Source organism: Bicyclus anynana, chromosome 10 (genome assembly GCF_947172395.1).
Source record: "Bicyclus anynana chromosome 10, ilBicAnyn1.1, whole genome shotgun sequence".
Lineage (NCBI taxonomy): Eukaryota > Metazoa > Arthropoda > Insecta > Lepidoptera > Nymphalidae > Bicyclus > Bicyclus anynana.
Genome location: NC_069092.1, coordinates 11547527 through 11568414, shown reverse-complemented (window position 1 = coordinate 11568414; position 20888 = coordinate 11547527). Strand labels below are relative to the sequence as shown.

Sequence of the window (20888 nt, the reverse complement as noted above, 5' to 3'; positions counted from 1 at the left end):
TCCAAACCTACCATCATCCAAGTTTCGAGGTTATCCGTCACACTTAATAAGGAATTTTAAGGAATAAAAAAGGAGCGGTCCATGGCTGTTGTAGAAAACACTTTTATGGGAACCACCATAATGTGCGCTTATCAAACAAGAAATATACTAATCAGGTAGAACTTTGCATTTCTTACAAAGAAATAGGATAGATGCCAAGTCAAATTGACTCAAGGCATCTGGAGTTAACCCATTTGGCTCCAATATGCGTCGCCTTTATAGCCAAAGCTTTTGAATGACTAAGAAATTCTAGAATATGGTGTATTATTTCAGTTTATTGTGAGCCTGTGCCGACTGTATTATATTTATTCAAATGTGTCGGCAATAACGGATTATTTTTATTGTATTTGGACAAAGTGCTTACAGCTGTTTTTTTTTATTGATATCTTATTTTGTCTATAAAAAAATATTCTCCTTTTTCGCACTATGTAGAGTGTCGGTGTATTTACTCACGTCTATCAATGAAGCTGTAAGTCCCAAGGAATCCTGTCGCGTTGCTTATCTTGGAACTGGTGTGGAACTCTAACACCATGGAAGGACCAGGAGAGTAGAGGGCTGGAGGAACATCGGCCCTGCTTCCACATAGCGTCCTCGCCCAAGCTGAGCGTTCGTTAATCGCCCCAGGAGGCCCTGGACCTTGGACTTCCCAGTAGACCTTTATGTAGTCACCACGTATGCAACTGTAACAAAAGACATTCGTCATCAATCATCGTCATTAACAATTGAGTCTCCTCTCAGAATTGTAGGGGTTAATCCACCACGCTGGCTAAATGAGGATTGGCAGACTTTACACACGTAGATAATTAAGAAAATTCTCAGGTATGCAAGTTTCTTCACGATGTTTTGCTTTACCGTTTGAGACACATGATATTTAATTTCTTTAAATGAACATAACTGAAAACCGTTTGCTTATTTCGATAAAAAAAAAAGAACAGCACATCCTTTTACCGAAGAAATCTTATTTTATCTTAAAGAGGTTGACGTAAATAGCACTTGACTACAATCATGCCTGAAAGAAAGAATTATGAATAACATGGGCGTATATGCCTTAAAGTGCCTTTCTCGTATTTTTAATTATAAGCGCATATTTTGCCATTCGATACTGACATCGTTATAGTCGTTATCAACCAGAATCAGAATGAGAGGCGTTAGGCCAATAGTCCACCACGCTGGCCCAATGCGGATTGGCAGACTTCATACACGCAGAGAATTATGAAAACTCTCTGGTATGCAGGTTTTCTCGCGATGTTTTCCTTCACCGTTTGAGACACGTAATATTTAATTTCTTAAAATGCACACAACTGATAAGTTGGAGTTGCATGCCTCGGATTCGAATCCACACCCTCCGGAATCGGAGGCAGAGGTCATGTCCACTGGGCTTTGGCTCATAATACAGCGACAGTGACAATACTTATACCTGTATAATCCCAAGTATAAATAGAATACCACTGTGGCATAAATTTAATAAAAACTAAGTTATATTAACATCATATAGCAGTCTAGGTCGGCTATATTCTCGGGCAGGCTATTTTACGTTACTCGAGTCTAGCTCGCTGTTATTTATTCCACTGTAAAACTAAGCACGGAATCTGCAGCTTTAGTGCAACGAGGCATAGCTTAATAGTTGAAGGAATCCCAATTTTGTATATTGTCAACATAGTGCAATATTATGAGCGAGTCTCTTTGTAAATCGAGAGCGTTTGATAGACTTTAGCCATTGTATAAAAGCTATTTGTCAGACTACACTCCCCCTACTATAGGTAAATACGGAAGACAACAATGGAGTTTTGATCAAAGACAACCTTTATGTATATAATATCTTTGACGGTGTCTAACAAAGGGTTACTACGACGTAGTTGTCTGAAAACAAATTATTGTAGTTTTCCTTTTAAAAAATAAATCAAAGAGACGAAATAGTTAGTAGCTGATGCCGCGCGGTTTCCTATCCTGTAGGAATACGGGGATAATATATAAAGCCTTTCTCCATAAATAGGCTATCTAACACTGAAACAATTTTCCAAATTGGACCCGTAGTTCCTGAGATTAGCGCGTTCAATCAAACAAACAAACAAACAAACTCTTCAGCTTTGTAATATTAGTATAGATTCCATAGATTCACCGGGTGCCGAGTCCATCTTGTGGCAGAAAGTCAAACCCCGAGCAGATTCCGGACTTGTGACCGATGGTGTAGGATTAAGGACATCCTAGACAGTTAACTATTTTATTTCACAAATTAATTGTTTTTTTTATAGTTTTTCATTTTCAGTTCAAGCATAATGCTTTATTGAAAGGAGAATATCAGTTAAACAGTTATATAACTTCTCAATATTATTTCAGGAGATGTTGACATTGCAACATTGTAATGCCCACACCATCTGAAGATCTGAAGAGAAGAGTTGTTGCTGCTTATATATGAAGCTTGGATATGAAATGTAATAGGTACATGACTGGCAATATACCTATTGTTAAATTGTGATAAACTAAAAAAGGAAAATCCTGGCTGAGCTTGTTGTGGCATCATCTCGAACCAAGGCGCGCTTCCTTCGTAGCCTTTAAGTTTTCGATTAGTTATTATCACTATTATCTTAAAATAATATTTACCTGACGTTTCGAAAATGCTTGTTGACTAAGCCTAATTTAAATAAATGAATATTGACTATAGTGGCTTTGTTTAGAGTCAAACTTCAAAAGTGAGTTTATGCATTAGTGGCTTTGGAATCTATAGTGGGCAAGGGACCGAATTTTCAGTACAAAGACTATTGGATATGAGATTGCGGAAATAGGTAGGTACATACAGACAGTAGGTAAACACAGTCACCTGCCTGCACCTTCAGAGGTAAAGATCTCGAGTAGCATTAAAAAAACTTCTTTAGTTCAAAAATATTTCGTTGCGGAAATAGTGTCGCTGCTATGTCCAAAGTTTTCGAGTATGTAGATTCACTTCTTCTCCTTGGAGTATTGGTGGATATGGAGTATTCTTTGATAGGTAACATTTTTTTTGTTTTATTCTCTACAAGTTAGCCCTTGACTACAATCTCACGTGATGGTAAGTGATGATGCAATCTAAGATGGAAGCGGGCTAACTTGTTAGGAGTAGAATGAAATCCACACTCCTTTCGGTTTTTACACGACATCGTACCGGAACGCTAAATCGCTTGGCCGTACGTCTTTGTAGGTAGGGTAACTAGCCACGTCTGAAGCCTCCACCAGCCAAAAAACAAAGGAAAGAAATGTCTGGCTACGACAGCTATTAAGTCTATTATAACCTTTCCACACCCTCTGAGGCATAGATTTACACACCCTGTTCCTTATATACCTAGCCAAACTTATTCATTGATAAGTATATATAGTAGTATATCATGAAGTAGCTTACTAGTGAAGTGCGGAGTACCAGTAGCAATATCTCGTCGATATCGACAGTCTTACCACTACGATTACGTATTTTAAAATGAAAGGATAGATAAAGGCGTGTGTTACATGGATAGTCGGAATTATTTGAATTACTTTGTATGAAAACATAAAAGTTTTTTTATTGTTAAAAAAAAAATACTTTTTAGCTCCTTTAAGTGGATTTGTCAACATTTTGAAGTTATGGGAAATACTACCGATGCTTCTGTATAGTTTTTACACTTCCTGAATACACAACTCGACATTGTAGACAATATTTAAGTATTATTTGTATAAAAAACTTACGTGGTTCACAACGCAACTAAATGAAATTAAGACACACCCTGTTAGGTTCTTATTACATGCACCTTAAAATGTGAAAAGAAAAGCAAAGCAATGTACTGTGTATATTGCAAGTAGATGTTTAGGTACGTCAACTCACTGGTTAGCTCGGTGTAATTTATTCCGCTGTAAAAGTAACGAATGGCATTCCTATTAGAGCTGGTGTTCCTCTGCTGACCTAATTACTCTGTAACGGGATTTGTTGAGGAGATACAGGGTACAGCAACGATTATTTTATGCTATAGATATGTTACGTGCCTACAAAATTACCGTTATGAGTGATCCGAATTTAGCTCATCCATTAAGCACACACTCCACTGCATATACAGGTTGCTGGAGAGTATTTTCCATAACTCTAAGGTTATATTCTATAAGACAGTCTTACCACTACGATTACGTATTTTAAAATGAAAGGATAGATAAAGGCGTGTGTTACATGGATAGTCGGAATTATTTGAATTACTTTGTATTTTTTTTTCTGTTAAAAAAAATACTTTTTAGCTCCTATAAGTGGATTTGTCAACATTTTGCAGTTATGGGAAATACTCCCGATACTCCTGTATAGTTTTTACACTACAATATTTAAGTATTATTTGTATAAAAAACTTACGTGGTTTACAACGCAACTTAATGAAATTAAAACAATTAGCCACTTTTGTTCGCCAGTTTTGAGTCGTTAGTGACTTATCTAATGGGATAAAATCTTCGAGGTACAGTTACTCATCAGTTTAGGCAACACGTTCAATGATAGTTTACTATGGATGCATTCGTTATTGTCAATTTATTTTTAAATTTTTTGTATAACTGAAAAGTTATGTGCAATTTAAAAGGTGTCTGCCTCGGAACGGATTCGAGGCTACGCCCTCAGAATCGAAAGCAGAGGTCATATCTACAGGGCTGTCACGGCTCTCAGTTAATACGCACGTATTCTTGGCCGAACAAGAAAACACCTGGATGGAAAATGAAACAGTTGAACAAGTTACTTGCACAATTTGACAATCGGACTATTAAGATGAGTAGCACAGATAATTACCAACTGTTCCAGCTGGATATTTATACGTAAAAGCACTGAGATGCTTTTACTTCTAGAGTTCATTTTATCCTTCGATCTAAATCAACTGACCTGAATTTTAAAAGTAAGAAAGGTTTTGAGGCGGAATTATTGTACCAATAGCTTACTTGTATAAAGGTTTATATACTTTGTAGAAGGAAGCTATTTCTACGCTCTTAAAATCATAAACAGTAGTAATATAAAATAGCTTTGTATGTATTAGAAATAAATCTTTTTTTTTAAGAATAGTAAATAATTTTCAGCGACGTTCATTTAAAATTAAAACAAGTTAAGAAATTATGTTACTAACTAATGTTAATTAATAATGTTCCATCTTATATGGTAAAAGGAATACTATCATATTATACCATTACCTATAAAAGAGTAACATAATGCGTGCATGGATCACATCACACAACGTACTGCACGGCTATTCTCTAACGATGTTTTCTATAACTCGCAAGTGCAAGTTTCGAATTCACCGCTATCTTTCTCATTCTACAGTATCGTGTTAAACAGAGAGAGATACAGGTGAAGTCGATACTCGCACTTGCGAGTTATAAAAATATCGTTACAGAATAGCCTAGCTGCTCTGGGCCTGCCATCGAAAGAGCTATTAAGCCAAATGCGCCTGTAGTATCACAGGGAACCATAGTCTTGAGACTCTGCTAAAGCTAGTCTGGTTGCAGGCATCAACCCAGCTATAGTTACTTACTACCCTACAAATACGTACCTACCGCCAAGCACCTTAGCGTTACGGTACGATCGTACGTATGCAGAAATGATAGACTGCATCGGCACTTAACATAAGATGAGATCGTAATTAAGGACTAACTTGGCATTGTCGGCCTCGGTGGCACAGTGGTGTGCTCGGTGGATTTACAAGATGTCCTGGGTTCGATCCCCGGCTGGGCCGATTGAGATTTTCTTAATTGGCCGAGGTCTGGTGGGAGGCTTCGGCTGGCTAGTTACCACTCTACCGGCAAAGACGTACCGCCAATCGATTTACCGAATTACTCCTAACAAGTTACCCGGCTTTCATCGTATCTTAATTTGTATCATCACTTACCATCAGGTGAGAATGTGGTCAAGGGCTAACTAGTAAAAAATAAAAATAAAATCTCCGGAATAGCGCTGACAAAAGCGGCACTACTAAAACACGTTTTATGTGGATCATTTTTGCCGGCAAATGTATTGGCGTAACTCTACAGGTATACCATCTCAAAGTGCTTAAGCAACCTACATCACTATAATCTCATCCAGTCATCTTTCGCGTTGCTGATGACAGCCCATTATTAAAAGCACCGACCCAACTCAATCGGACAGAAATGACATGTCTGTGTGATGCGCGATTTCGCGTACTGACCACTGAGCTCGCCTTATCTTTATTATACTGATATTCGTTTGAAGAGAGGAAAGGGTAAAACATAATCTTACTGAAACAACCAAAATGTTACATTGTTTTCCTAACACAGCTTTACAATTTTAACCACTTTTATCTAACCAGGTCTGCGTATTTTTGTCGTGGAACAGTGATCTCGAACTTATACATTTTGACGTTAAAATTGTGTTACAAAAATGGTATTAATAAAAATAAATTCACGGAAAACACAAGGGATAGGCCAATAGCCCACAACGCTGGGCCAGTGTGGTGATCAATTGACCTTACCCCTCACATGCTGAGAGGCGACTCGAGCTCAGCAATGACCCAATTAAGGGTTGATAATGATGAAATACAAGAACAACTGGAAGTATGACTGAATCCAGAATTCAAAAAGAATGAATAGGCGTTTTCTAGGTGAGGATGCGCTAACTTAGATCGTTTGACTGCTTTCCGTCAGGCGAGATTGTAGTCGTGGGCAAGCCATCTTTAACAAGAACCTAAAACACATATTATTTATTAGTTATGAGAACCTATTAGTGATCGAATCAGAAATGAGGAGATCCGCAGACGAACTAAAGTCACCGACATAGCTCAACGTGTCACGAAGCTGAAGTGGCGATGAGCGGGGCACATAGTTCGAAAAGCCGAAAGCTATTGGGGTCCCAAGGCGCTGGAATGAATGCCCCGCACCAGAAAGCCCAGTGTTGGTCGACCCCCCACAAAGTGGACTGACGACATCAAGCGAGTCGCAGGTATTCGCTGGATGCAGGTGGCTCAGTATCGTGATGTTTGGAAGTCCCTACAAAAGACCTATGTCCTGTAGTGGACGTCCATCGGCTGACATGATGATGATGAGCAGCTAGTACCTAGGTACTGAAATATGATAAGAAATATATATACTACTTAGAATTTTACTTGAATCAGAATCATCATTTCCTTGTGCATTATAATTAAGGTTAATACTGTGCTTACATTGAATTTTCAAGTGGTTAACTAACAGTATTATCATTATAGCACAACTGTGAAGTAGGTAAAAGTTGGGAAGCTGTTCAGTGTTCATCTCCACTGACCTAATTAGCTGGTAACGAGAATTTGGAGCACAAATCTTGGCGTACTCGAATGTATTGCGACAAGTTACTTTGTGATGTGTTTTGGAATTTTGAATGTTTACTTCAACATCATTTTGAACTTTAACCGCACAAATTCAGAGTAAAATCTTCTTATATATAAAATTCTGGTGTCACAATGTTTCCATATTTTAGAATTTAAACTATCGTGAGTGTTATTCATATAAATTTATTATGAAACACGGCTCACGTGATATTAGGTCGGAGTATGCCCGACTAGTTTCGAACCCATATGGGGCCCTTAGTCATGAGCTGGTTCTTGCATCGCGGCACGATCCAAACTGCGAAGCGGCTGCGCGACGCGCTGCTGCACGCATTGCGCGCGCGGATAGGGGTTGAGTGGTGGGGAGTGAAGGTGCCGTTACACTCTCCGGCGGTTCATTAATGTCATCTTCATTAGACTCGTCTTCTTGTCAGCAAACCGAACTAACGTTATCTTGTTCCAAGTTTGTTGTATGTTTTGATGATTCTTATGAAATTTTATATACAAATTTAGTAGGTGTGAGAGTCGGCCAACATCTATTTTTTAAACCCCTGAACCCTAGGATGAATAAATGAGTCAAAGCGAAACTCCGAAGGGTCCGCTAGTATTTATAAATTTTTTGCATTTATCAGAATGACTGTAGAATTTCCGAAGCCCACGACTATCTTTGGAAGCAAAAATAAAATCTTGGGAAGCAAAATTTAAATCTTTTTTGTACATAGTGTGTTCTTATTTGCAGTTACAGTTTTTATCTTAAGAGTCTTCTCTATGTTAGGATGATAACAATGCTTAACAATGATGAAATTTAGCGTTGTTACGATCTCTGATAAAATAATAATTATATCGATGTTATGCTATCCACTCACGATCCAATAAGTCCACGCCCTTGCAGCGCTAACCGCGGGACATCCGATAAAACTGAACGTGTGTTGCACACGATCTGCATGATGTCATGCAAATTGGACTTATTGGATGGTGAGTGGCTAGCATTAACGATTAGGACCAATGGCTTATCGTGGTTTTCGAGGCTGGTGGTGTAACCAGTTCCGGAACTCCGGGCTTTTAATAAGAATTTCTTATATAAACATTCAATGTTCGTAATTCGACCTAAAACCTCATTAATTTAGAACAAGCTTAGTTAAGCTTCGGCAGTTTTTGATGACTGTTTAATTAGAAATATACATACTCGACTTTATTTATTACCCAAGTACACAAACAAAGTAAAGGGACAGAGTAAATAACTCCACTGTAAGGGGATTTAGTGAGCATGTGGAAAGGTCAAGGTAAATGTCTGTTGACACTCTTTTATATTTACTCTTTTGTGTTTGCCGTTGTTCTGTTATCAAGAATACAAGATATAAGTCAACTATGTATTTAATTGATATTTAAATATATATCACCGGTTATAATTAAGAATTATCTCACTAAAATATCTAACTACGAAGCAATAATGATTACTGCATTTATACATTTTATCATACTGTTAAGAGGTAATGTAATAAAGCTGGAGAGCTTGCTTATTTGTTTGTTCGAATGCGCTAATCTCAGAAACGATTGGTAGCTTGCTATAAACGGGTTTCATATTTATGTTGCATCAAAAATATATAATGTAGGCTATAATATGTTCAGACCAGTTGTTAGTATTTAAACTTTTTTACCGCTTGCTCCAGAGCTTGTGTTTATCCGAAGATGGAAATTCTGAGCACAAAAGTTATGTGAATGAGGTAGGTAACATTTTATAAGCCAGCGTGTTGCTACGTGACCTTGCATAGCTTGCTGTAAATGTTGTTTTAAAATTTTTGGACATTTCCAAAATTTCCTAGTGGAATACATTTTTGTTCCAAAAACATCGTAACTCATGCACAATGCATAATGCATTAGCCATGCTGCAGTTCAGATAACTTCGAAACTATAGCCATTATCTTTTGCCTAATACTTTACTACGAAATAATCTGCTACACTGTACGAACGAGCTTTTAATAGCCGCTGCAGCTTCCAAACTTATCTCTGGAAAATTTACATTCGTGAAATTAAGTTTTTGGAACAAAATAAAGTTACAAAGTCGACCGAAATACTAGTCTCCCGAATTCAGTCAGTGAGAATTTTGTACGAACCTAGATAATGGTTTGGAATGTCTTTCCTCATTATTTATTACAATGGTAATGATATTTACCATTGGGTAAATGGCGAGGTTAATGAGAGCCGTGATAGCCCAGTGGAAATGACCTCTCTTCCGATTCCGGAGGGTGTGAGTTCGAACCCAGTCCGGGGCATGCACCTCCAAGTTTTCAGCTGTGTGCATTTTAAGAAATTAAATATCACGTGTCTTAAACGGTGAAGGAAAACATCGTGAGGAAACCTGCATACCAGAAATTTTCTTAATTCTCTGCGTGTGTGAAGCCTGCCAATCCGCATTGGGCTAGCGTGGTGGACTATTGGCCTAACTCCTCTCATTCTAAGAGGAGACTTGAGCTCAGCAGTGAGCCGAATATGGGTTGATAACGACGAAATGGCGAGGTTGAAGTGGCAATGGGCAGGGCACATAGTTCAAAAGCCGTTGGAATGGACGTTGGGGTCTCAAGTTGCTGGAATGGCGACCCAGCACCGGAAATAGCCGTGTTGGTCGACCCTCCACTAGGTGGAGCGAGGACATCAAGCGGGTTGCACGAAGCCGCTAACTAGCTGTGAGCCGTTCCGTTCCGTTGTTAGCTGTTCGAGACCGTTGTGTTTGGAACTCCATGCAGGAGGCCTATGTCCAGTAGGTGTAGGGTTAAAGGATCTTTTAACCCTACACCTAACGTTCACAAGTGCGTGACTTCACTCAAGGTCATTCTCTGCCACTCTAGGTTCTTATTTTGGTTACAGTTTGATTTGTTAATAAAGTTGTCCTGACAAATGTTGTGAATCATAACATTTGTTCGACATTAGTTTTCTTATATTTGTAATCACGTCTGAGTCTGCTAAAACTATGTGCATTTTAAGAAATTAAATATCACGAGTCTCAAACGGTGAAAACAAGATTATGTCTAAAAAAATATTGTCCAATATTAAGCGACCATTTCATAAACATGCATTTGTATTTGAAATACCCTCTAATTAATTTATGAACAGCGGAAGTTTCAAAAATTATTTTTTTTCTACTTTAGCGGCATCTTCCGAACATTGATTGGAATTAATGACTTCCGTGGGGAGTTAATTTGAGTGTATTAATGGAGTTTGAAAAATATAATTTACCTTTAGATCTCGAACGACCAATTAAGAGTCGGGAAAAGCGGAACGATTTTAAGATTAATCATCGTGATTAGAACGATCGGAGCGAAAATATTGAGAAGTTTCTCGAACGATCTGTATCAAATCACGATTATGATTTTCGTTAATTTGTTGGAGTTAATATCGGAACTTGGTATTAGATTGAGAGTCTGTGATAGCTATTAGTAGCTATTTATATATTTTTTATTCTTTACAAGTTAGCCCTTGACTACAACTACCTGATTGTAAGTGATGATGCAATTTAACATGGAAGCAGGCTAACTTGTTAGGAGGAGAATGAAAATCCACACCCCTTTCGGTGTCCTACACGACATCGTACATCGATTTGTACTTAGATCAATTTGCGGAATATACTAGTTGTTTTCACACCTGTTTGTTATACACAACTTTAGAATAACAATCCATGATTTAAATTTTTTAACCGACTTCCAAAAAGGAGGAGGTTCTACGTTCGGCTATATGTATGTTTTTTTTTTTTTGTAAATAACTATTAACACCAATAAATTGAAAAATGAAATTGAAAGTAAGATAACGACTGCATTACACATTCCGTCATACTATCAGCTAGTGGCAGGACGTGACCTGATTGGTGGAGATGGACTTTGCTGATTTTGGTTCATACAGCAATGAACTATGCCGCTTTTTTGCGGACATAATTTTTTCATCGTCTTTTTTATGTAAGTATATTGGGTGATTTTAAAGATATTGATAGATATTTGTAACATACATAACTTTGCTTCATTTTGGACTTCGCGGTTTTTGAAACTAGTAGACATTATTAATGGACATATCTTTATAATTTGAGTTGATATGTACCTGGATATAAATAAGACAAGCATGATCTATTTACTAACAGTTGCATGCAACTTTGTGTCACTATTACACATGATTAACTCTTGAAATGCGAAATTCTGAGATCACATTAGATTAATGTGACTCATAATTAGGATGTTAATAGGTGCGTGTTCAAAATAAACGGGCTTGATCTTGAAATACTGAGGACTATGTTTATTTAGCTGGAATGGCTTGTTGACTTTATACATTTTAATGATATTTATAATTATTAAAAGCCAGGTAAATAATAACAGCTCAGCAAATTATAACGAGGTCAAACTTTCTCTTTTTTAACCGACTTCCAAAAAGGAGGAACGACTGTATGTATGTTTTTTTTATTTATGTTCAGCGATATTTCCGTCATTTGACCGAATTTGGGAATACTTTTTTGTTTAAAAGGGTATTTTTTCAGGGTGGCCCCATGGTTTTCATGTCAGGATCTGATGATGGCATCCTGGAAAAATTGAGGAGAACTTTTGAAAATCGTAGAGACGACTAGTGCGTTTGTTAATTTTTTCATTAGGTATTTTTAGCCACTACAATTTCATGAAGGTCTCGAGTCAGTCTGATAATGGAGCCGAAACACAGACGATGGAACCCGTCAAGGAATTACAGCAGTTACCATTTGTTTGGGCTTAATTAGTTTGTATTGAGAAATTTCCACCTAGATGGGTTGTGACTGTATTAGGGGTCTGGAGATGAAGATGATGGGCAGTTAAGATAACTTCCTGATGGTTCGAAGTAACTACTTGTGTTTGGACTTGATAAATTTGTATTGGTGAAAACTTTCCATCTATATGGGTTGTTACTGCATTAGGGGTCTGGTAATGAAGACGAAGGACAGTTAAGGCGGATAAGGAGGATACAGTTCACATTTTTTGGATATTCATATTTCGTGTGGATAAAGGGGGAATGAAATTTCGTATGTGAATTGAGTAGTATTTTAAAAATTGGGATTAATAGGTATTTATTATAAAAAAATTACGTTTCAACTAATTGCTTATTAATTTTTGTACTCAGAAGATATGCTATCACTAAAAGTTAAAAATTAAAAATTTTATTATAAAACATTCGACCGATTTCCAACATAAAAATTAACCTACCAACTAAACGAAAATTTGTTTAGTTTAGTTAAAAATTTGAGTCTGGACTTTTTAAACCTCCTACCTTTCTACTGGTGATGACCAATGAAAAAAAAATAATTACATATATATAAAATAAATTTCGCCCAATGGCGTCGGAGTTGTCTCTATCTCTTTCGTACCACCGCAATCAAAGAGATAGCAATATTTCCGGTTGTGCCGCCATTGTTTATTTTTTGTCAATTTTACTCACGAGATTATCACATTGGTCGCATGACCTCACAAAAATGAGGTATGTCTGGCTATCGCAGGTACTCGAAGATACAATAAAAATATTATTCAACGAGACATTTGAAATTATTATTTAAGATTTTGGAGAACTCTTGATGTTTCAGTTATAAAATAATTTAACGAAAACAAACCAAGCGGAAAGTAAATAAAGAATGGTTAGACATCGTTCACGAATTACGATAACAAAATAAAGCGCCTAATTAATTGAAATAAATGAGGTCATTGTGTATCTTTGTCACTTTATTAGGAATTTTGAATAATTATAATATTATTCCTGTTAACAATGTTGTAGACGCAAAAAGAGGGATGTTAGAAGTTTGACATCGATGTCTGTGTGACTGTGTGTGTGTCTGTGACATCGTATTCATTCATTCTTTAATTTAGTTTAGTTTAATTCAATTAATTTATTACATATTACAAACTTACAAACTTAACCTCTTTATAATATTGGTATAGATTATTAGTTCGTCAGTTCATTTATCTATGAATGACTGACATTCATACATTCGTGACAAAGAGCGTTGAAACGTATCGGAACTCGTATTCATTCATTCTTTAAACGGCCACATTCGCGAAGCAATAAAAGATTGCACCAAGGAGGTCCCTGCCTTCAGCAAGGCCCCCTTGCCGTCGGACCTACGGGCCCTACTAACGGATAGAAACGCCCAGCAAAGACGCTACGAATCTGAACCGACCCGACAAAACGCGAGTCTACTTTGGACTCTCGGAAGACGGTGCAAGCGTCGCTTGCGCTGGCGTTATGACAGACAATGGGACGACCGACTGAGAGAGCTCGAGCCATCGCATGTAGCCTTCTACGACGTGGCAAGATATCTCAAAGCCGACCGCCTCGCAGCCACCCCACCTCTCAAACGCCCTGGCCTCCCAAACGCGATCGAGGACATCGATAAGGCCGAATGCCTAGCCGACAGTCTGGAAGCACAGTGCACTCCAAGCACTACGGCATTTGTAAAATCACACGCGAAGAAAGTGAAGTCCGAACTCACTTCTATCTTATCTCGCCCCCCGGACGGAGTCGAAATTACCCCTACGTCATGCGAGGAAGTCTCTGCGGTTATCAAGGGCTTGCGCAAAAAGAAGGCTCCGGGGCCTGATACGATTAGCAACAAAGCTTTAAAGCTTCTCCCGGTCCAGATAATCAACCTCCTGGTGAACATCTTCAATGTTCTCCTAGCTCACTGCGCCTTCCCAGACGCATGGAAAGAAGCCACGGTCATTGGCATCCACAAGCCGGGTAAACCCCGCGACCTCCCGACTAGCTACCGCCCAATTAGTCTTCTCAACACCATTGGCAAGGTGTATGAGATAATCATTTTGAATCGTCTCAAAGCCATTTGCGATGAAAAGCAACTTCCCATCAAACAACAGTTTGGATTTCGATGTAAACACTCATGTGTTCATCAAGTGCACCGCCTCACGGAGCACATTCTAACCGGTTTTAATACATTTCATAACCCCATCGCCACCGGGGCGCTCTTCTTTGACGTAGCTAAAGCGTTTGACCGCGTCTGGCACGAAGGCTTGATATTCAAACTAAACCGTTTCGGCGTACCAAACAAAATGGTACGCTTGCTACACAGCTTTCTGTCCAACCGCACCTTCAGGTACCGTATAGACGGCACTCTCTCTTCGCCCAGACAGATTCGCGCAGGAGTCCCTCAGGGCTCCGTGTTCTCCCCGCTTTTATACTCGCTCTTCACAAGCGACATTCCCACCGACCACCCGGGCGTACACGTCACCCAGTTTGCGGACGACACCGCACTGTACGCGACGGCAGTAAACCGGGTCCACATTAGAGCCCGCCTCCAGAAGGCGGTAAACATTATAGATAAATGGTTCCGCCTTTGGCGTATAGAAGTCAATCCAGAGAAAAGCGCAGCCGTGCTTTTCACTGGCAAAGCGGTCTCCCGTCTCAAGTCCGGACTCAAAGAAGTCTCCCTTTACGGAGCACCCATCCCCTGGCAACGTACTGCCAAGTACCTAGGCGTTGCCTTCGATAACCGCATGAGCTTCTCCATGCACGTTAACAAAGCGAGAAAAAAGGCCGCATACGTAATGCACCGCCTTTACGGTATGATAAATAAGAAAAGTAAATTGTCCCTTCGCTCAAAGCTAACGCTTTATAAAACTACGATCCGTCCGATCTTAACCTACGCTAGTGTAGTGTTTGCCCACCGTCCCAAAGCGACCCTTAGGCCGCTTCAAACCCTAAAGAATCGTTTCCTGCGTCAAATCACGGGCGCGCCGTGGTTTTTACGCAATAATGACCTCCATAGAGATCTAGAATTACCGACAATAGGTACATGGAACAGCTCTCTCAAAACTATTTTGACAGAGCTGCCATCCATCCCAACCAACTAGTGGTTGAGGCCTGCAATTACACTCCCAACCTAAACGCTAACTGCAAGCAGAGGCATCCCAAGAACGTCCTTTACGATCCAGACGATGACATAACAACCGACAATGCTTCCCAGGTAACACAATTACAAGCTACACAGCGTCTTCGCCGGCGAAGACGAGGTCCCCGATATCTAACGTCACCCGGACGTGGGTTTTCTAACTCACGATCTTGGGGGCGTCCGGACTGATTCACTCAGGTCACGGATACCTCCTCCAGAATGGCCCCCTAAGCCGAGGTCCGAGTCTCATAGGGTCTCAGGGTTCAGCCTTCGGGTCACAACAGGCGATGCTTCTGCGCTCGCCCAACCCCCCCGGTGACGGCGTAGTGGTTCCGCAGGGAGCTATCGGCACCTACTCAGACAGAAAAAAAAAAAAAAAAAACATTCTTTTATATTGTAGCGTGTAGATTAGGATTAATTAAACGTGTAAGTTAGCTGTTAGTGAATATAATAAAATGACGTAGCCTCATGTAAAAAATACTGTTCAGACACGCATTTCGCCGTCGAGTGTCGATCCATGTAAAATAGTCGATCAGTAAACCTCCTAACGTGAACACGCCTTTTATTTAAATGCCATCTAACCGTAACAACATATAACCGGCAAAGTGGTGACCCCGAACAACATATTATAACCGGAAAAATATAGTTTAGTTTAATTTTGATCATTAATTACATAATTATTCGTTCATCATTTCATATATGCATGAATGACTGTCATTTATTCATTCATTCATTCATTCATGAGAAATAGCGGAGAAACGTATCGGAAGAGAATGTATTTCCACCGAATTCTGAAGTGGCACAGGAATCTAGTGGCGATATTGAACCGAGTTATCCGAGTTGTGCAAGCTTACATTCACTTGTTCACACATTGGAATTGACATATAGACAGGGATCTCGAGCCGTGCGCTCGCTTGGAAACTTTGATTTATTTTGTGGTTTCGTGCTAGTTTCGAGAGGATCTGGTTAACTAAGTCAGTTAACCAGATATTCTCGAAACTAGATTAAAATGTATTCCTATTATCCTTTCTATTTTAGCATCATCATCAAGAACCCATATTACGCATATTCGGCTCACTGTTTAAGCACCTGTCTCCTCTCAGAATGAGGGGTTAGTGAAAGCGAAAGGGGTGTGGATTTTTTACCAATCTCAAATTGCATCATCACTTACATACATCAGGTGAGATTGTGGTCAACGGCTAACTTGTTAAGAAAATTCTCAGGTATATAGGTTTGCTCACGATGTTTTCCCTTTACCGTTTGAGACAAATGAAAAGTTGGAGGTGCATATCCGGGACTGGATTTGAATCTACACCGTTAAAATCTAAGGCAGAGGTACAGGCTATCACAGCTCCTTTTTTATACACTTCAATATTATCAACTTTACTCTATGGTAACTGTCATTCATTAAGGCCGTATCATTTAATTTGTGATCAATATTAATTTCGCTATATTAACGTTTAATTCGAAAGCATTATGAAGTCTACCAAATTCTGTATCCGTTTAAGATTACAAACCACGATTCTACAAAAAAGTTTTATTATGACCCCTATTTCTACAGTAATAAGGTTCTAAACTGCTGCTACGGTTCCCGCCAATTTCAATACAGCTAAATAATCTCCTTCGCTTTCGGCATTGTTTTTATTGCTTGGATCTAACTCACGTCAGCTGGCTAGCCCATTTTTATTAGACCCGCTATATGAAGCCTTTTTGCTACTTTTGCTCTTATTATGGATTTGGCTTTATAACTCTAGTAAATATAGGTTTTATTAAAAATGGTTTTCATAAAATTCTTAATAATTAGAAAACGAGCTTTTGATAATAATGCGTCTGTCTTACCTATATTTTTATTTAAGACGCTTACCTATATTTTTATTTAAGACGACGATTTAAGTTTCACCCGCGTGGTTCCCGTTCCCGTGAGAACACGGGGATAATATATAGCCTTCCTCAATAAATGGGCTATCTAACATTGAAAGAATTTTTCAAATCGCACCAGTAGTTCCTGAGATTAGCGCGTTCAACCAAACAAACTCTTCAACTTTATAATATTAGTATAGATTAAATAATTCTAGCAGACGACGGTTTCACACACGTATTTCTTGTTCCCATGGGAATACAGGGTTAAAAGAAAGCCTCTCTCTAAGAAAAGTATAATATTATGATCCCATATAACAATGTGTATTCAGCCTAATCTATACGTGCAAAGATCATAAATATAACCAAGTACCCATTTACACTGGAAGAAAATTACAAGGGAATCCTTATCTACCCCAACCATCTATCAAGAGGTCCAATAAGGCTCCACAATTGAGCCAACTTTCAATAAATATCCACCAATGGTATGAATAGCCATAATATTCATCCATGACAATGTGACTTTATCAAGGGTCTATCGAATATTTTCCCCAATTTATGGTGTGCCTTTTGCGGCTCCGGGCAGTTATGTTCACATATTGGTTTCAAAGAAATAGGGTTAGGGTTAAGGAGTCTTCATTAAGATAGACCCTAGTCATTTGTATTGTTCGCATTGTTCTATATACGTAACGTTAGAGGGCGTTATACGGCACATTTACCATCCATTTATTTACTGAGTTTTAAAATATTAGCAACCACCGCGCGGTTTCACACAATTGGTTATTATTTCTATAGGGATACGGGGATAAAATATAGCCTATAGAACTAGGGGATAGTGTAGCTTCCCAAAAGTGAAAGAATTTTTCAAATCGGTTTAATAGTTTCAGAGCCTATTTAATGCAAACTAACAATGAAATCCTTCCTCTTTATAATATTAGTATAGACAATCAATGATAAATATCTCTCTATAATCGTTATCAACCCATATTCGGTTTACTGCTGAGCTCGAGCCTCCTCTCAGAATGAGAGGGGTCAGGCCAGTAGTCCAACACGCTGGCCTAATGCTGATTGGCAGACTGGCGCATACGCAGAGAATTAAAAAAATATCTGGTTTCCAGGTTTCCTCGCAATGTTTTCCTTCACCGTTTGAGACACGTGCAGAAAATAGGCTATCGTTTATCCTGGAAGAATCTACAGTCCCTGTGGGATTTGTGAAAGACAGAATTTCATTGGAACGAAGTCACCGCTTAGATATCTTATTTATTTAATTGTAATAAGATATATATAATATGTTACATATATAATATTTTGCCTTTTGAATTCTTGTTTGAGAAAAAACAAAACTTAGTTGTAATTTGCGATTGACTCCCATTCATTACAACACTACCACAATTTTCAGGCTCATATTTCTTATAATGATAATTTATTCCCTATACAATAACGTTCAAATCAAAATAGTATCCAAGACTTTATCAAGATAAATAGTTTTTACACTTTATGAACAGAAATAACTCTCATTATTAGAAAATTACAAATAACTTCGAAAGTTTACAACACTCGCGACTCCAAAAGTACTATTATTACGATCAGAGCAAACTTTGAAAGTCGTTTACACGTGTATAATAAAACCACGATAAAGATGCTCTACCTGCGAGTGTTCGCTGTTATCAACGTAAATTGTTGTGCATTTCCCAGAACACTTAAGAACAAAAGTCTTGACGTTATGCGGATTGTGCCAAAGTGCACGTACATTACTGCACATCTCAACAGTCGTATTTCATGCTATGCATGATGTGTGCATGCATGTACCTATACAGGTAGTGAAGAGAGACAGGAATGTTGGTGTATCTAAATTCGCAAGACGCTTCGAATATTCCGATTGGTTGCACCCATTGACGCGAGTCGCATATCTTGACAGGCGTACTGTCGCGGTGAAAAGAGATTCAGTTATACGTAAATCAAATTCACGTTGAATTTTACAATTGAAGTCTTATATTTAATATTTTATTTAAACGAGCGCTACTTGCAGATATATTTTATGGCTTTGAAATAATTTGTATAAAACTTTGGATTTATATTTAGTTTTGTTTCTTATTATTTATATCTTATCTCATTTATCACATTACTGAGAAAAAATATTTTTTTTAAGGTATACTCGCAATAAATTTTAAATGTACTATCACATGTAATTAAGATAAAAACTAGGTATAGTTCAAATAATTAAATGATTGAAATAATATTAGATAAGAACGGTACTAAAATATAACATTAATGCTTCGAAATTCTAAAAAATGGAATTTCAAAAGCTTTTAAAATTCGATAAGCCATATACATACTATGTTGATCTTTATTGTATTTTATTTTATATAATGGAGTGACTTTTCAACTATATGAAGCAAGGTATTTAAACGCACTAGGTAAATTCAGGCTGTGGAAAATGAAATAAAGTTGAAACTCTAGCTTCATTTATCACCTTGACTACGCGAATGCCGCCAGAATATTAGTTGTGCATTCCAAACCCGATGGGGTTACACAAGCTCACTTATAACTAATTACATTTTAAACTGTGTAATATTTTAAATAGGTAGAGAAATCATTACGAGAATATTATTAATATTTATCACCAAGTCGTTATAACTAAGAAAAGCATAATAGTTTATAAATAAATAAAATTAAACCCTTTTATTTTAGGGCAGAGACCCATATATACAATAAAGAAATAAAAATTAAATAAAATTCTCAAAAATCAGTAAATATAAAGACACGTTTAAAATATTATTTTTATGGTTTTTGTCAGAGAAAGTGATCTGACACGTTAAATAAACAATGAATATTTTTATTCTGTACAAGAAAATATATTTGGTCAAAATTTAACATTGATTGCGACTGTACCTATATTTCCACTGCAGTATCTAGGCTTTCAGAAATCACGTCAAGAGCTTTGCATTTATTATCTCGGACAAGAGTGTTACATACTCATTGGGTACTGAACAGATATATCTTTATCAAAACTAAAAATACTGATCTTACATTACTTTTTTATTCAACAGTTTCAATATTAGTCATATTAAAAAAAATACATGGCAAATATTCTTTAAAAAAATATGGGACTGTATCTATACTAATATTATAAAGCTGTAGAGTTTGTTTGCTTGATTGGACGCGATAATCTCAGGAACTACTGGTCCGATTTGAAAAATTCTTTTAGTGTTAGATAGCCCATTTATCGAGGAAGGCTATAGGCTATATAATATCCCTATATTCCTACGGGAACGGGAACCACGCGGGGAAACCGCGCGACGTCTAATAGTTATCTTGTAATATTATTAATCGGTTTGACGTTTAAAAAGTGCTTGTTAACTAAGCCCAATTGAAATAAATGAATATTGACTAATGTTTCATAATTCATCATCATCATCCTTGTAGGAGAAGGGATATGGAGCTTAGACTCACCGCACACCTTTATTGCGGATTGACGGGATTAGAGAGATAATCAAATAGATAAACGATCACCGACAGATGTTTATGATACCGAGACCGACGAGTTGACGTGCTCTCCGAGGCACGAGAGTGTAACACCACCAAATTCCCAACCTCCGGCTGAGAACATTCGAAGCCACATAAAGAAACCACTGGGACACCAAAGCAGCTCAAGCTCAAGCTCAAGTCCGAATCCGCCATTACAAAGCTAAAATTGCCTTTTTTGGTCTGTTTCAAAATAATAAGTCTGTTGCCTGCAATTTGTTTTGAGATGCTAACACAGCAGCGGCGAAGAGTCCATACAGGCTGAATCCGATTTTTACAGTTATGTACATTTTAAG

At 37.9% G+C, this 20888-nt stretch overlaps 1 protein-coding gene across 1 annotated transcript in view; it reads right to left on the bottom strand.

Annotated features, from left to right (window-relative positions):
* Nucleotides 1–20888, bottom strand: part of LOC112046646 (suppressor of lurcher protein 1) — a 412265-nt gene that overhangs the window by 243005 nt on the left and 148372 nt on the right. Inside the window, exon 5 of the mRNA XM_052883831.1 lies at nt 493–719. Within this exon, the coding sequence (XP_052739791.1) occupies nt 493–719 (227 nt within the window). The remainder of the gene's footprint in view (nt 1–492; nt 720–20888) is intronic.